General features: G+C 42.8%; 2 protein-coding genes across 2 annotated transcripts in view; both read right to left on the bottom strand.

Annotated features, from left to right (window-relative positions):
- Window positions 1-14859, bottom strand: part of srfbp1 (serum response factor binding protein 1) — a 281373-nt gene that overhangs the window by 157875 nt on the left and 108639 nt on the right. The gene's annotated exons all lie outside the window — the stretch shown is intronic.
- kpna6 (karyopherin alpha 6 (importin alpha 7)) lies at window positions 603-11666 on the bottom strand. Its single transcript, XM_076753912.1, has 14 exons — window positions 11539-11666; window positions 8891-9024; window positions 8682-8774; window positions 8391-8490; window positions 8191-8285; window positions 7635-7766; window positions 7405-7493; window positions 7181-7280; window positions 5849-6012; window positions 5676-5754; window positions 5326-5451; window positions 4093-4220; window positions 3773-3957; window positions 603-3665 (listed from the first exon to the last, which is right to left on the bottom strand). The coding sequence occupies exons 1-14, from the start codon at window positions 11540-11542 to the stop codon at window positions 3478-3480; spliced, it is 1617 nt and encodes a 538-aa protein (XP_076610027.1). The 5' UTR covers window positions 11543-11666; the 3' UTR covers window positions 603-3477.

Here is a 14859-nt window from a genome sequence, read left to right as displayed (position 1 = left end):
TCTAAGCACTCGGATGTTTCTATCAGCCCGATTTCTTTTATGCAGAGGCGCTGGCGACAGGCCGTGACCTCCAGAACACGTCGAAAAACACAAAATCGATCCTTTGATTCCAAAACATTTGCAGCTTAGCTACGCACAGTGAAAACCATTAGAAGACTGCAATAGTGGGGACCATCACACCAATGGACAACAGGCAGCTGGAGAGACCGGTTTTATGCAATTCATCAAGTCGCCCCCCCACCCCACCCCACCCCACCCCCACCCTCCCCACCCCGCCCTCTGCCCCCTCCCCCCTCCCCCCAGCATTTAGGTGCCCACAGTAAAGAATGCCACTTTTCCAAAGAAACAATGGCAAATAAGGTAACTTTAAAGATAAGGAAAATAGAGCAGCAATGTTCTGCACAAAATGTGTGCACATTCAAGTAAATAAAGAGATATAAAGAAAAATAATCTGTAAGTCAAAGACAGATACATAAGAACCTCCAGTCTTTGTTGGTCAGATTGGCACTTTTGTGAATAGGAGTGCATTTTCGTTTTTCAGAAATATAAATAGTTTTCCTGGTTGATGCACAGATTCCTCTGTTTTTTTTTTTTTTTCTTTTAACCTTGCAATTCTGGCATTATTTGTCGGGCCAAGCACAGAGCTGTCCATGAAGGCTTCAGATATAAATGCTGTTCTACACATCTGTCATGTAGAGGTAAGTTCTTGATGCTCAATTATTCATGATTTCAACTCTTATGTCTTCTAGGAGCGCGCGTGTTCTGTGGATAACGTCTCAAGCTCGTGAAGCAAAAATGAAGAGTGCCTTGCTAACGTGCCGTCCCGTTAATTAATGCTTAAAGTCCTGCATGTCATAATGTTCTGCAGTGATGGAGGAAGTTAAAGGCGTATGGAGAATAGAAATTTAATACTGAAACAAACTAAATGGAAAAGTTTGTCCAGTCAAAAACGTCCTTTCATATGAAAGATAAAAAAATTTTGTTCACAGTTCCATGACTTAATGTTAGGGCTGCTTCAGTCATCCACAGAACAGGGGCTCAGAGACTCTGATGGGGACATAGTCATAGAGTCAATCAACCTCTTCCTCACACAGTGCCTGTCAGTCAAACATCACACAACCACAGTTCTGCTCCATCCGCAAAGCCTCAACCCCGATCCAAGATCCGGGGTCATGGTTTGCAGGGCTAATTTAAACCATCATAAGTCACGTGGCTAGAAACAAATAAAAAATAAAGTTTCCGTAAGTTTCCCAATTGCAGAAACATCTCTTTTCATTGTCTCAATTAAAAAGGAAAACAATCTGAATTAAAACTGAACCAAGGGTAACATTTTCATTTAGAAAGAAAATATACCAAGTGCTTTGAAACAACAAAAAAAACAAAAAATAAACAAATCAAAAAACAGCCAAAATGGCAATTTCCACACTTGGAGAAAAGCTAAACTTCAAAAGTAAATGAAAGAATCCAACGTTTGTCATCCCAAAGACCATGGAAACTATTTCACTTGCTACTAGCCACTCATCTGTGTGAGGTGTGTGTACAGTGTCTGCTGGTGTTGTATGCAAGTGTGCATGAAGTGTGCGCAAATATATTATATATATAATGCAAATACATAAAAATTCAAATATATAGTTATACTTGAATTTTCTGTCGCAGTTAGGCTCGTCACTTGTCTGACACATATCCCTGGCCAAACTCTGGTCGTCATTAGACCCCACGGGGGGACAAAGAAGCGGTGAGACTTTCCTAGCCAGGCAGAGGATAGGCTATTTACATCAACACCTACATATCACAATGGACCCATGCAAAATCACTAACGGCTGTCATTCCCATTCCTCAAAAACATGGTGATATAGAATGCCATAGGTTATATATCAACTCTACCACTATACAAAACACCACCACCGCCACTACACTAGCACTGTTAACATCACCAAACCAATTAGTTGTGGCCCACTTCCTGCTTTTTCACACCAATGCTGAGCCGAATACAGCAATGTGCTTCAGTTTTTCTTCACACTGCTCTCCATGTCTCTGTGCCAACTGTCTGTGTTTGGCCAGGGATACTCAGTGACTGCAGGCAGGGTAATATAACACCATGCAAAATCCCTACCACATACATCTGGGGAGGGGGAGAGGCGCAGCGCCCAGCTAACCAGCAGCAACCCCTTTACACTGGGATCCAATGAAATCCCCAAAATCCCAACGAGCAATGACGAGTCCCACGCCGTGTGTCCACCGCAAGTGGTGCTTCACCCTACTTCAGACATCTGCAGTTCCCTGAATTCACTTCGATATAAAAATAAGTTTGGTTTGCTGCTGGTGCCGCCGCAGCCGCCGGCTCTTTCCCCCTCAACCCCCAGCTATGCCTTGTTTAATAGTTAGATCACTTCATAATTCAAATATTTTGTTATCAATAACACAGCACACGACGAACATTGGATCTCTAACTATACCACCCTCGAAACCTGGAGTTTTTTTTTTTTCTAGATCATTAAGCACATCTTCAGGAAACCCAATCCCTTTTCCAATATCTCATTCCGAGCCTTTCCTAAATTCAGGTAGTTTTCTAAATTTATACACTTCTTCCCACCTAACCCTCCCCCCCTGAAAATTGTCCCACATAAAAAAAATGTTGATAGATGAAAAAAAAAAAAAAAAAAAAAAAAAAATCACACATCTTATCTTGGGCATCAGACTCAGGGCAGCACAAAGCCCTTTCTGCCTCTGAACCTTCTCCTATACAGATGATTTTTTTTCCCATCAACAGAGCAGCCAATCAAGAAAAAGAAAATAAATCACAAGCACTTAAAAAAAGCAGATAAATAAGGGTTCGGGAAAAATAATCAGAAAGCAAAAAGGGAAGTTTTTTTTCCTTTGAATTGCACTAAGTCGAACTGACATCAAGAGCTAGGCATATTTCACCTCATGCAGCCCAGTCTGTGGACTGTGCACGGGGATGCGTGGTTAATCCTGAAAATAGGAATGTCCCATAGGAAAAGAAAATGTATATAAAGATATTAACCAACAAACCATCCTTACTGCCAGTGAGAGAACCTAAGAGCTATCAAATGGCAGGAGGATGTCTGCGTGTGCGTTTTAAGCCAGGGCAGACTCACGCCTTGGGCTGTGAGCTCATCACTTCCTCTTCTAAGCCTGATGGAGTTTGTGTGGCGCGCCCCCCTCTCACCCCGGCCAGGTTACACATGAGCCTGCCCTGCAAGAAGTCAGTCCACCAGCTGAAGAAAGAAAGAAGAAAGGGAAGGAGGGGGGTGGCATTTATAAGCTGGGGAGTGGGACAGCTTTGACTTTCCCCCAATGGGTGGGTGTGTGTTTGTGGTGATGGTGGAGGCTGGGGGGCTAGTGGCAGATCAGGGAAGTGGATATAAAGGGATGACTCAGGCATCGAGGGGGCCCTCCATGAGTTGGAGGTATGGAGGGGGTAAAAGGTGTATTTTAGAGGGGAGGGGTGCTAACTTATAGCTGGAAGCCCTCCATGGGGGCCTCCTGTTGGGGGAAAAGGAACTGCTGGTTGGCTTGGTCCACCTGAGGGGCTAGACTGTTGTCCTCGTCCTCCACCCCAAAGTAGTGCTCGATTAGGTCGAAGGCCTTCTGGTAGATCTCCTGGTTGTCGTGGCTCTGGAGGAACTCTATCTTGTCAAGACCTGAACACAAAATTTGTACACAGCATATCAGCTTCATTCTCCACGAATGTTGTATGACATACAGCATATCGTCCCCACATCATATGGATTTTCAGTATGAACAGTACCATAGGCTTCTTCGATGAGGCTGCAGTACGGATTCACTCCGGTGCCGTTGTTCTCCTGCTTGGCCTCCTGCTCGCCTAGCCTCAGGATGTTCTCCAGCCCGTTGAGAGCGACCTGAACGATCTTCGAGTCCATCACGGTCAGCAGATCGCACAGGGGCTTAATGCAGCCCAGGTTCACCAGATATCTGTGTGCAAACAGGCACACATGCAACACATTTTCAGATTTGATTCTTAATGTGTGTTTTAAATACAATAAACAAATGTTTATTATACATATACTAAACTATCAAGTACTGCAGTTCATTGACTGTCAGTCTGACCTGATCTGTTCTGGTGTTCCTCCAGAGGTGGCGTTAGTGATGGCCCAGGCTGCCTCTTTCCTGGTCCTGAACTCAGCTTTCTGTAGAATGTCAATCAGCACTGGGAAGATGTTGGCATCAATTACCGTCTGTGGGACAGACAAGAAAGAAATCAGGGGCATGTCTCAAAAAGAGACTTCATCATAGTTATGACATAAGCAACTTGGACAAAACTCAACCCTCGTGGTCATGGATGTGGTAGAAGAATAGGTAAAGTCCATGTTGAATAATTCAAATACAGGTGTTGTAGCCCTTGTGTCTAAAGGTCTGTCAATCATCATAGAAGTTATAAGAGCTTATAGGACCCACATTGTGTGTGCAGTTGCACAGGTCCACATGTCCTGAAGATTTCAACATCCTGGACAAACAGGAGGAATTCTGGTCACATATGATCTGCTTGTGCACCCTATTTTCTCATGTTTTTGTGTCCAAGTGACGAATGGAGACAACAAAACTTGAAGTTTTTTCAGTATTGGGAGGGAGAGCAGCAGCTGGCAGCCTTGAAACGATGCAATTTAATCCCTCACAACACAGTAATTGCTGGACAATAGACACTGGTTGTGTGACTCCTCTCCGTCAGGCTTAAATCTTTCTCAGCTGTAGATGACCAAATGACAGGACAGTGCTCGAGGTAAAGCTGGGATCACTTGGTTCAGAGGGCTCTTTGTTAATGCAAATGTTAGAGCAATGCTCTCTCCCATTTCAGTATCCATATCATCAGTGTGTTCAGTCCATGTAAGTCGAGCATCAAATGTGATGCAGAGTAGCTTCTACTTTCTATCAGATGATTGCAGATAAAATGAAACCACCATTTGTGTTCTTCTCAAAGGGCAAACTATGACAATGGAATCGATGTTGACATTTATGCCATTACTAAAAAACAGTATAGCACCTAAATAAAATTTCCTGCTGCCATGGCTGGGGAGGATTACTGGAGGAAAATGTCAGAGAATTGGGTACCATGAATTATTAATGAGTTTATTACTTGCAGTGTACTACAGAGCGCACATTGCATCACTGCAGTAATATATCAACACTATTTTAAAGATATGAACATGTTCGAATGGGCAAAGGGGCTGAAAATCCAACTAATATTTATTATATCTCTGCTACAATCCCTTCCAACCCAGACTAACTTATTCCCTTCTCATGGGTGAACTGGGTATTCTGTGAGACTCTGTGTGTATGAGTCACCTGTATCTGCGCTCGGTTTCCGGCTGTGATGTTCGAGATGGTCCAGCACGCCTCTTTGCGAATGGACTCTTTAGCGCTGCTGAGAAGGTGCAGCAGACAGGGCAGGGCTGAGCAGTTCAACACCACCTACACACAGAGACAGAGTGGGTTCAGACCTTGCAAAATGGTTCCTGATCTAGTAGAAAAACTAAACTAAAACTAACAATCAATTCATCCTCATTAGATCTATTGTCTGTGCAGTCACAGTCAAATATATTTCATGCGCTACACTTCTCCACTGTCCTCCAAAAACTACTGGTCAAATCACTTACCAATGCTGTTGCACTGAAACAAGCTTAATGTACTCTCACCTGTGTTTGGATGTCATCTCCAGTGACAATGTTTCCTACAGCTCTCAAGGCAGGGGAAGCCACCTTGTAGTCAGTGTGCCTGCAGGGAGGGAGGTTTAATCAAGACAGAACTCTACGTATTTACAGGCCATACTTAGTGTGACGAAGACAAGGGGGAGTACGGCTGGACTTACATGAGTAGTTCTACGAGGCGTCTGCACACGCCAGAGTCGATGACAGCCTGGATCTTGTCATTGGGACCGTCTGAGAGGTAGGACAGTGCCCAGCAGGCGTCTGCCAGCAAGTCTGGGTCACTGCTAAATAAAAGCCTAGACAGCACTGGCAGACAGGGTGACACCTAGACAGCACAGACATAATGCATATTTATGACGAGGGACAACATGAGTTCAACAACACCCCAAGAAACACACAGAAACATGGAGTCAAACTTTTCAGCAGGAGGCAGGAGGGGGGAAAGCGGCTTGGTCCAATTAGTAATGAAAAAAAAAATCATCACCAGTTTCACGCATGCACATATTGTTTAGGAATTTAACAGTGCTGATTATGAGACTGCAGCAGAGTATTCAAATTTGGGCTGGTCAATAAGGCCACGGTATATGGAATTTTCTATCACGATAACAGGGTGTATCACAGTATAGTAATTGTTTTGTAAATTCCATTAATAAACAGTTTAAAATAACCATAATTCATCATGTCGAATACTTACTGCAACTGCTCACTGAGTGGAAATACTTTGTTGGGTTAAGGCGTTTGGGTAGCAGGAGGAGGAACGGGACTCATACTACGTGCATTTGAACGCACCCACAATGTAAAGAGTAGAAAGCAATATACAGACAAGCAGAACAGAGTAGGAAGCAGTTACACTCAAGCTCCTGCACTGTAAAACTGTATTTGCAAATCTCTAACAGTGGGCATACTTCTACCGTCCCACAGTGTATACACTACCACCGCCCGACCCTAATTCAATATTGTGATCCTTCACATACTGCAGCTGTGAACTGGGATCAACCAGCATTCACCGCTGGTCTGAATGGATAAATACAGGTAACCTCACTGTCCTGTGCGACCCTCTTTTGAACCTCAGAGACTCTTGAACCTCACTGCAGAGAGTATGTTATTAAATTCCTTTTTCCTGAGGTTAACAAGTTAAGAAAAGAACTCCTATAAAGTTACACCACTTTTCCAGCACTGCGACATTTGATCTCCAGTGTGAATGTTGTGGCAACTGCTGAGCTGAAAGTCAATAAGCAAGTTTTGCAAATATCTTCTACTGTTTGCCGATGATGACTATCGAACTTCAGTTGTACACCCAGGTTTCACATGAATGTAGGTGAGTGAGTTGACTTGTGGCAAATACAGGCTTCATCCTGCACCTGTGTTTCCAACTTGTATAAACCATTATGCAAGCTTTGGCAGCCACAAATGTTGAAAATTAAAAAAGCAGCTGGCCTGATCTCAAATGATCACAGTGCTTTTGGTGTTGACTTCGTGAGTGGAACTGATACCTTTTCAAAGGCAGGTGGAGGGTTTTTTCCTCTACAGAGATTAGACAGAGCCCACACGGCATTCCTTGTCATGGTCAATCTAGTGGATTTGGTCAGAAGCCTGAAATGACAACGAAAAGCAAAACTCAGTACATGTGATAGCATCAGAAACGCTGTATGTTATTATAGAAAGCTTGAGGCCTCGTTAAGTAACACCTCTACAGAGGCAACAAGGATCAGCTTACATTAATAGTGGTGGAAGAATGTTGCAGTTCAGCACATAGTCCCTGCACACTGCACTATCCCCCGCAATATTCCCCAAGGCCCACACAGCCTGCAGAATAAAACATAACACACCAGGTCTTTGTTAAGTATTGAAACTGGGCACATAAGTATGAAACAAGGCAAGACAAATTATACACACAATAAAATCAAGCTGGGCACAATATATTATGCCAGACACGATGTGTGTTACCTGTTCTTGGACATCCTCAAAGTCGGAGTTAAGTAGTTCTATGAAGATTGGCACTGCTCCAGCCTCGATCACCGTCTTTGTCTGCAGGGATGTGCCTGACGCGATGTTGGTCAGTGCCCAAGCTGCTTCAAACTGCCAGGGCGAAAAATGTTGGGGGAAAAAAAGTATCATTTTAAACTCTGGATCCTTATTGGAACATTGGGTCAGTTCAACAAATGATCACTCCCATTTCAGGTGATTTTACATTAGTGATCCATTCAGGTATTGGAGTTTAAGCTTTGTGGAGCAGAAAAAACAATAGCCACTCAGGAATTTGGTTAAAGTGGAGCTTGACTTGTTTATCACCAGACAGAGTTTATAGATGTTTGAAGCAACAAAATCTAATATGGTCTGTGTATTTACCTGAACGGAATGCATATGATATCGTTTGAAAACATTACCATCCGGCAGAGTAGGCAACACTTGCTGATTTTTCCATGAGGCTCAGACTTTACTGCCATTTGTCACTTGACAGGTGTTAAATGAACTATGCAAATGAGTGTTCTTACGAACTCACCTGTAGTGTGCAGTTGACACTCTTCTTCAAGAACTCCACAAACCTCTCCACTACTCCAGGTGTGTTTATAACTTCATCAATTGGGGGGTTTGGCTCTGAAATGAAGAGAGTTAAAACTATTCGTAAGTATTTTTGCTGGGTCCATCACGACCTCATGACTACAGTTATGCAGAGTGTCACTATAAATCCACAATACACACCTTTGGAAAGTAGTTTTCTGAACTTTTGTGTTGTGGCAAGCTGAAGCTCTGGGTCCTCTGAGAAAAGCATCTCAACCATGTCTCTGGTAATGACTCCTTCCTGCAACAATACACACACAAGCACTCTAAACACATAGCACAGAATCTACTAATCCACTATAAGCAACCAGGGGACTGGATAACAATATCTACCAAAAGAGAAATGTGATGTCAAGTAACCCACCGGTAGGTCCTGCATGAGCCTGTCTTTGTCTAAGTTGTGTGAATGGCTTTAGGAAAATTGACACTCACTGTTACTGGGGAGCTGAGGTAGGAGTCTACCAGAGGACTCTCAAACATAGCTTCTTCTTCATTGAGAATGTCCACATTCCTCCTCTTGAAAAGCTGTGATAAAAAAAATGGCAGAGCCCACAGAGACATTTTCAAGTCAGACTACTTTTAGTACACACAGACTGCATACTGATAACTAATGAGTGGCTTGGACAGGTTTGGTGCAATACCTGTTGTTCTCGTTTCTGTTTCCTGAGTTGGATGCCCTCCTCCTCTCTCCTGCGCCTCATCTCCTCTGGGTTCAGTGCTTTGTTCTTATAGCGGTTCATCCTGTAGTTATCTTTGGCCGGACTGGCTGACGGCTCTGAAGGGCCACAGACATCATGATTAAGACAGTAGGAAACACAAGTTGTGCACCACTTGCTTCATCCAAGTTGAACTTGATGAGTACTCCATGTGTAAGGAAGAGTAAATGAGCATGTGACAATGAAATTTGCTTTTGTGTCCCTTTGACATCTCTAATAATAGGTCACGGTGATGAAACTATATATACTTATATTAAACCTATATATAAAAAGCCCTTGTACAAACAAGACAACACAGCCTAAAAATATGCATGTGCGTGTGCGTGCACGCACACACACAGCTGTGCTCTTCATCAACCAGTCAGCTGATGGGCAGAACAAACGTATTTATTCAGTAGAGTTAAATCGCAGAGTTAGCATAAATCGGTGCCCACACAGGACAAACTGCCCATTCTCAGCATTTGTGCAGTCATGCCACCAGAACAGGGCACCGCGCAGATCCCTGAGTCACCCAGGAGAGAAAGAGAGGTGGGGGACAACACTGAAACCTGCCACCAGCACAAGGATGGTGCCAACTGTCTGTGCCAAAAGCCCCCCCCCCCCCCCCCCCCCATCGTAACAGCGGGGCTTTCCGAGGTTAAATATCGGAACAAGTGGCGCAAATTGAGGTCATGTTATGGTTTAGGGGCATAAGCACAACCAGGCTCATAAACAGCTTATGCATGTGTGTAATGTGCCCAGATGGTAAAGCCACAGGCGCGGACAACACAAAACTACAGGTTGCGGCTGGATGCTCTCATTTCTGTACTGTGTTAGTTAGATTAGCTGCTGTACATGAACTGCGCTGACTGTCTGCTGTTTGGGCAGGATGGCACAGAAATAGCCCTGCTGAGAGCACATGTCTCCACTGGCATTTCAGAGGGGATCCTACCTACAGCAAGGACTTTTAACAGGAAAGATGGTGGGCGGTGTTTAAGTGTTTGTAGACTTAAACCAGGGGAAAAAATGATGCCCAGAGGTATCTATCCATACTGATAGATTATGTTTTATTTACTGAAGCTTTAGGTTAGCTGCTACTGCGATTTCTGCGACCACATTAAAACAACAGATGTGGACTTGATAACCTCTATTGTAGAAAGATAGCAGATGTATCACAACCTCTGCAAATAAATCTGAAACTGTGGGTATAGCTGTATAGTATCATTCTTGTGCAATTTGTAATGAACTAACTAACCTTGAATTAAGTCTGATTTAGTGAATCACAACAGCATGCTTTGGTGATGAATCACATAAAGGAGCCTGAAGGAGGGAGAAACAGGACTCCTGGTCCAGTAATAAAATATAATGACTGGAGGGTTGTGGTCCAGCTTGATTTGTGGGTAATATTTCCATTTGACGCAAAGGATGCTAAAGCAGGATGATTATTGGCAGTTTAAATGCTAAAGATTATCCCCACCCCTCTTTCAATGATCTTTTCAGATATGCAACCTATAGTAATGTGACTGTACATTGCAAATGAAAAACAAAATAAAACAAACAAAATAAGCACAATCCTCTGCGGGAACAGTCTGGAAAACATGGGGACCCCCGGTGTCACATGTACAGGCTGCTTTAGGAGCGTTACCGTCAGATACGCCACTACTACTGCTCACTGATGTTAGCAAGCCGTCAAAAATGTTGTAATTAACGAGTTCGTTGATTTGGACTGATTTCTTCCCAAAGAGGAAGAATAACGACTGACATCGTGAGAACGTTCAGTCTAATTCGATGGGTTTGAAGAACACTGAATGACAGAGGTTAACACAGATGAGCTAAAGTTAGCGCTAGCCACTGCCCGGACACATATCTGTGCTAACAAATATGACTACTACATTGTGTTGCCGTATCGGTGATGACTTATGAACTTTTCTGACTCGTTGGGACTGTCTTACAATTGACATAACCACCAAATAACACAGCAGGCAATATAACGTGTGAAATGTCCACTAAACAGCATTGGCGTCGCAGTTGCACTTCAACAGCTTGCTAACGTCACCTGTATTATAAAGACACATGGGAATCGGGAGACTGGCTAATGTTACTTTGCTTTTAACGATAAACAAGCTGATATCTTGATATAATAACATTTTTATGGCATCGACTATGACTTAAGACCTAAACTATACTTGTGTCTTAGCACCTAAGAAAGGACGGTACAACGCGGTACTATGTTAACGTAGTTACGTTAGCTATTAGCCAAGTTTCCTTAAGTTGGCTAACAAATGGCGCTGGATGTTTTTTCGGGTTGAAATTATGTTAATACACCTAGTTCGACATCTGATGGAGGATGAAATATTGTCCTTAGGCTGTATAATTTATTGACAGTTTAATATACAACAATTTACTAGAGTAAAATCGCAACTCATTTTGCGCTACTACATAGCATCGCTAACTAGCTACCTCGCTAATGAGCTAGCTGACTAGCTGGACAACAGCGACAGGATGAGGATTTCATAATCATTGCTCCCGATGACACTGCTGAATCTTTTACCACCTGAACACATATCTTTATTCTCGGTTTACAAGAGGCTTACCCATTGTGTCCTATGTAGTTTGAGTGTATCAAGTCGTGAAGATATAAATCAATTTTAAATCCTTTCTCTCTTCTAGCTTTCCAGAATTTGCTCCAGTAAGCAATATGTCTGCCGGAGACGGAAACGTCAACATATAACTCCCACTTCCTGCCACCAGAGGACGCGCGAGCCTCACAAAACACAATTATCCACCCTCAGTGACAGATTCAGCATTCATGCATGAATTATGACCACTTGCACTTGTTCTTACCGCTTTTGTGGCATGAACAAAACTGAACTTGATTTTTTTTTAGCATGCGTTTGCAGGTGAAGAAACGTGTGTTCAACAAACCATTGAGTGAAAGGATATATTGTGTAAAAACTTATGTAAATATATTACACTAATGTGTTCACATATTTTATCATATTCTAATACCGTTTAATGCAACTTAAAAACACTGAAGCTTGCTCCTGACTCCTCAGCATCTCACCTATGTCTTTCCAGTCCTTGTTCCTGTCTCCTCCCTACAGTGTCCCTGAGGGTCAAAACACAACAACATTTGACAAAACAAAGCATTTCAGAAAACATGTCAGAAAACACAACATTTTATGACATTTCTGAATCCAGAAAGGGTGGGACAGTATTTCTTGTTTGTGACAGGACAGAACCTAAGTCAATTCAGAGTTCAGTGGATGTGTTCAGGTGGATTGGTACTAGATTGGATGAGCCAGAGGGATGCGCTAACCACTGCTGTGATGGGCTGGTATCAGGCAACTGATGACCCTCTGGACATGTGTTAGCATGCCATCTTATCCAGCTCTGATAAAATGGCCCTTCTGATGTCACTTGTTAAAGAGCAGCTGTACCGTCTCCTCAGTCCTAATTCTTTCATGTGTGTGGTCAGGGTTTCACAGGACACTTTAATGTCATGAAATGTTGAAATCAAGAATCACATCATATGATTGGTCCTTATTGAAACTGTGGTCAGGGACTTGGGTTCTGTCACAAACAGGTAGTGCTGTCCTACCTTTCCATATTCTAAAATGTTGTTGAGTTTTCGCAAATGTTTTTGAGTTTTGAGAAATGTGCTTAGTGAACTGTTGTGTTTTCTGAAATGTCGCTGTGTTCTGACCCCCAGGGCCACTGTACCTCCCTTCCTTATTCATTGTTCATTTCCTACAAAAATAACAGATAAAAATACCAGATGTAATTCAGCAGTGTAGTCTCTTCAGCTCTGACTGACTTTTACATCAGTTCACCAAGTCTATCTTCTGTGAAATCTGGCAAAGCAACCAGGGCACAAAGCCACAAGACACTGCATGCAGATGTACTTGGTTTTGCTGAACTCCAGTTCAACAAAACATAAAGATACTGAATGTTATTTACATAATGGAACTAATCGGCACAAAGTTTTTGTTACAAAAGCTGCAAGTTATATTCTACATAAATAACATAAACCAACTGATTTACAGTCAGAAAAGTTACTGCAGAGCTATTATTTATTTATTATTTACAAGAACAACAAAGTCGCAGTGATACTATGAACTGTAGCTGAAATATAGCCAATGAAGCATGATGTCCAACTCAGTGGACCAATGATTAATGGTAATTTCCTCCCAACATAAAATCAATACTTGGTAATTTTAACAGTTGCACTATGCATTAATTGTTACTTAATGCTACCTAATTCTATAGACAAACTATTCCTAATTTGCTCAGCATTGCTGCCTTCAGTTGGCCATCTTGGTTTTGGAGAAATCTGTCTTGTAGTTACAGCAGCTCGCCAGTGGGTGGCAGTGTATGGGATGACGCACTGCTGTCCACTGTAGTAGCACTTAGCATCGGAAACAAGCTAACTCTGCCCAGCCGCTACATCACAGTCGCTAACATACCATACGCACTGCGGAGTGTTACTGTAACAATCACCATATTAGCTTTCTGGTTATTTGTTGTCTTAACCATATATGCTGTTGTTGGCAGTGGCGGTATGGGCAGTTTCTCCTTTGCGGGTGGCTGTTGCTCCACCATAGCTTTCACTAGCCTCCTGACAGCTCTCACAGAGTTGTTTGACTGAGCAGCAGCCGGCAGCATGAGCGGAGGGAGGGGGCGGTTCGCAGCGTGTCTGAGTAGTGATTGACAGATGTCAGACACTCCCTCAGACACTCCTCTGGCTCTGATTGGTTGTTTTGTGTTGGGCACGGTGAATTCTTGCAAATAGCAGTAGGAGCAGTAGGTGGGACCAATGGAGTCGTTTTTTTTTTCACCTGTTTCATGTACTGCTGTCTGGGCATAAGGACAGTTTTAGCAAATATGACAAAAAGTGACTTTCAAACAAGATACCTGCTGCAGCTTTAAGGCAAAGGGAACACGAGTGATTTTAAACTGCAGTCTTTTTTTAAACTATATTTATTCTGCTCACGCAATATAGTTACAAGACAAGACATACATTACACAAACTTACATTAGAAGCATATATAACAGAGATAAAGACAAGACAGAAAAAAATTGGGGAAAGGTAAGAAGTACTTTAAAGTGGCCCACAGATAATCACTGGCAAAACGCTAATCCATGCTGATTATTCATTTATTCATCTATTTATTTGGTTATTTTTCCAACATCACATTAAAAAACTAGATATCTGTGCTGAATTTGGCAGAGAGCAAAGAGCAAATGATCACGTGCAGTTCCCTTACTATTAATCAAATCTCTCTCATGTATTCTCATTGTCATCACTTTTTAAATTGCACTCTTCTTCCACAGTCAGTTTCTCACACCTCTCCACATTTTGCGTAGCCTCTGGCATGGTTCAGATACCCCTCTGACTTGGATCTGCGTATCTCCTCCTGGTTTTGAAATGCCGTGTGTGTGTGTGTGTGCGCACCGGTGTGTGCGTGAACAACCATGGTTCCCCAGTGTTTTTCTCAAAGTGAATGTGACAGAGTAATACAGGTGAGGTGCATCCAGGGTCAATTTGCTGGGAGCATGTAGTGGTAAATTACTGCACTATATTGCGATGCAGCATTGTCCTCTGACACTGGCCCATGAGGGGGCCTGGGGAGATACACCAGAAAAAAACTTTAGGGGGCAATGTTGTACAAATAAAATGGAAGTAACAGGGCATTCACTGCTGTCAGTCTGGCTCTTTCCCCTATTAGAAAGAGTGTGGAAGGTCAAGACAACTGTTGCACTGCTGAGATACTTTGCCATGATTACAATTTCTTTGCAGACAACAACAAATATTGTTCATAGATCCATGCTCTTACAGAGTAGCCATGGGCTCTGGATTGAGCTTCACTCAGCCGGGCTATGAGGGCTGAAAATTCAGAGCCTTCAGCAGGTGT

Source organism: Chaetodon auriga, chromosome 17, assembly GCF_051107435.1.
Source record: "Chaetodon auriga isolate fChaAug3 chromosome 17, fChaAug3.hap1, whole genome shotgun sequence".
Lineage (NCBI taxonomy): Eukaryota > Metazoa > Chordata > Actinopteri > Chaetodontiformes > Chaetodontidae > Chaetodon > Chaetodon auriga.
The sequence above is the reverse complement of the archived record's forward strand: the minus strand, read 5'-3'. Positions and strand labels throughout refer to the sequence as shown.

What these genes read in the sequence shown, in the direction of transcription:
- kpna6 (XM_076753912.1), bottom strand. An exon ending in ACCTCAGCTCCCCAGTAACA is followed by an intron (nt 8,491 to 8,681) that starts GTGAGTGTCAAT and finishes GTATTGTTGCAG; the next exon opens with GAAGGAGTCATTACCAGAGA. An exon ending in GTGTCAACTGCACACTACAG is followed by an intron (nt 7,767 to 8,190) that starts GTGAGTTCGTAA and finishes TCGCCCTGGCAG; the next exon opens with TTTGAAGCAGCTTGGGCACT.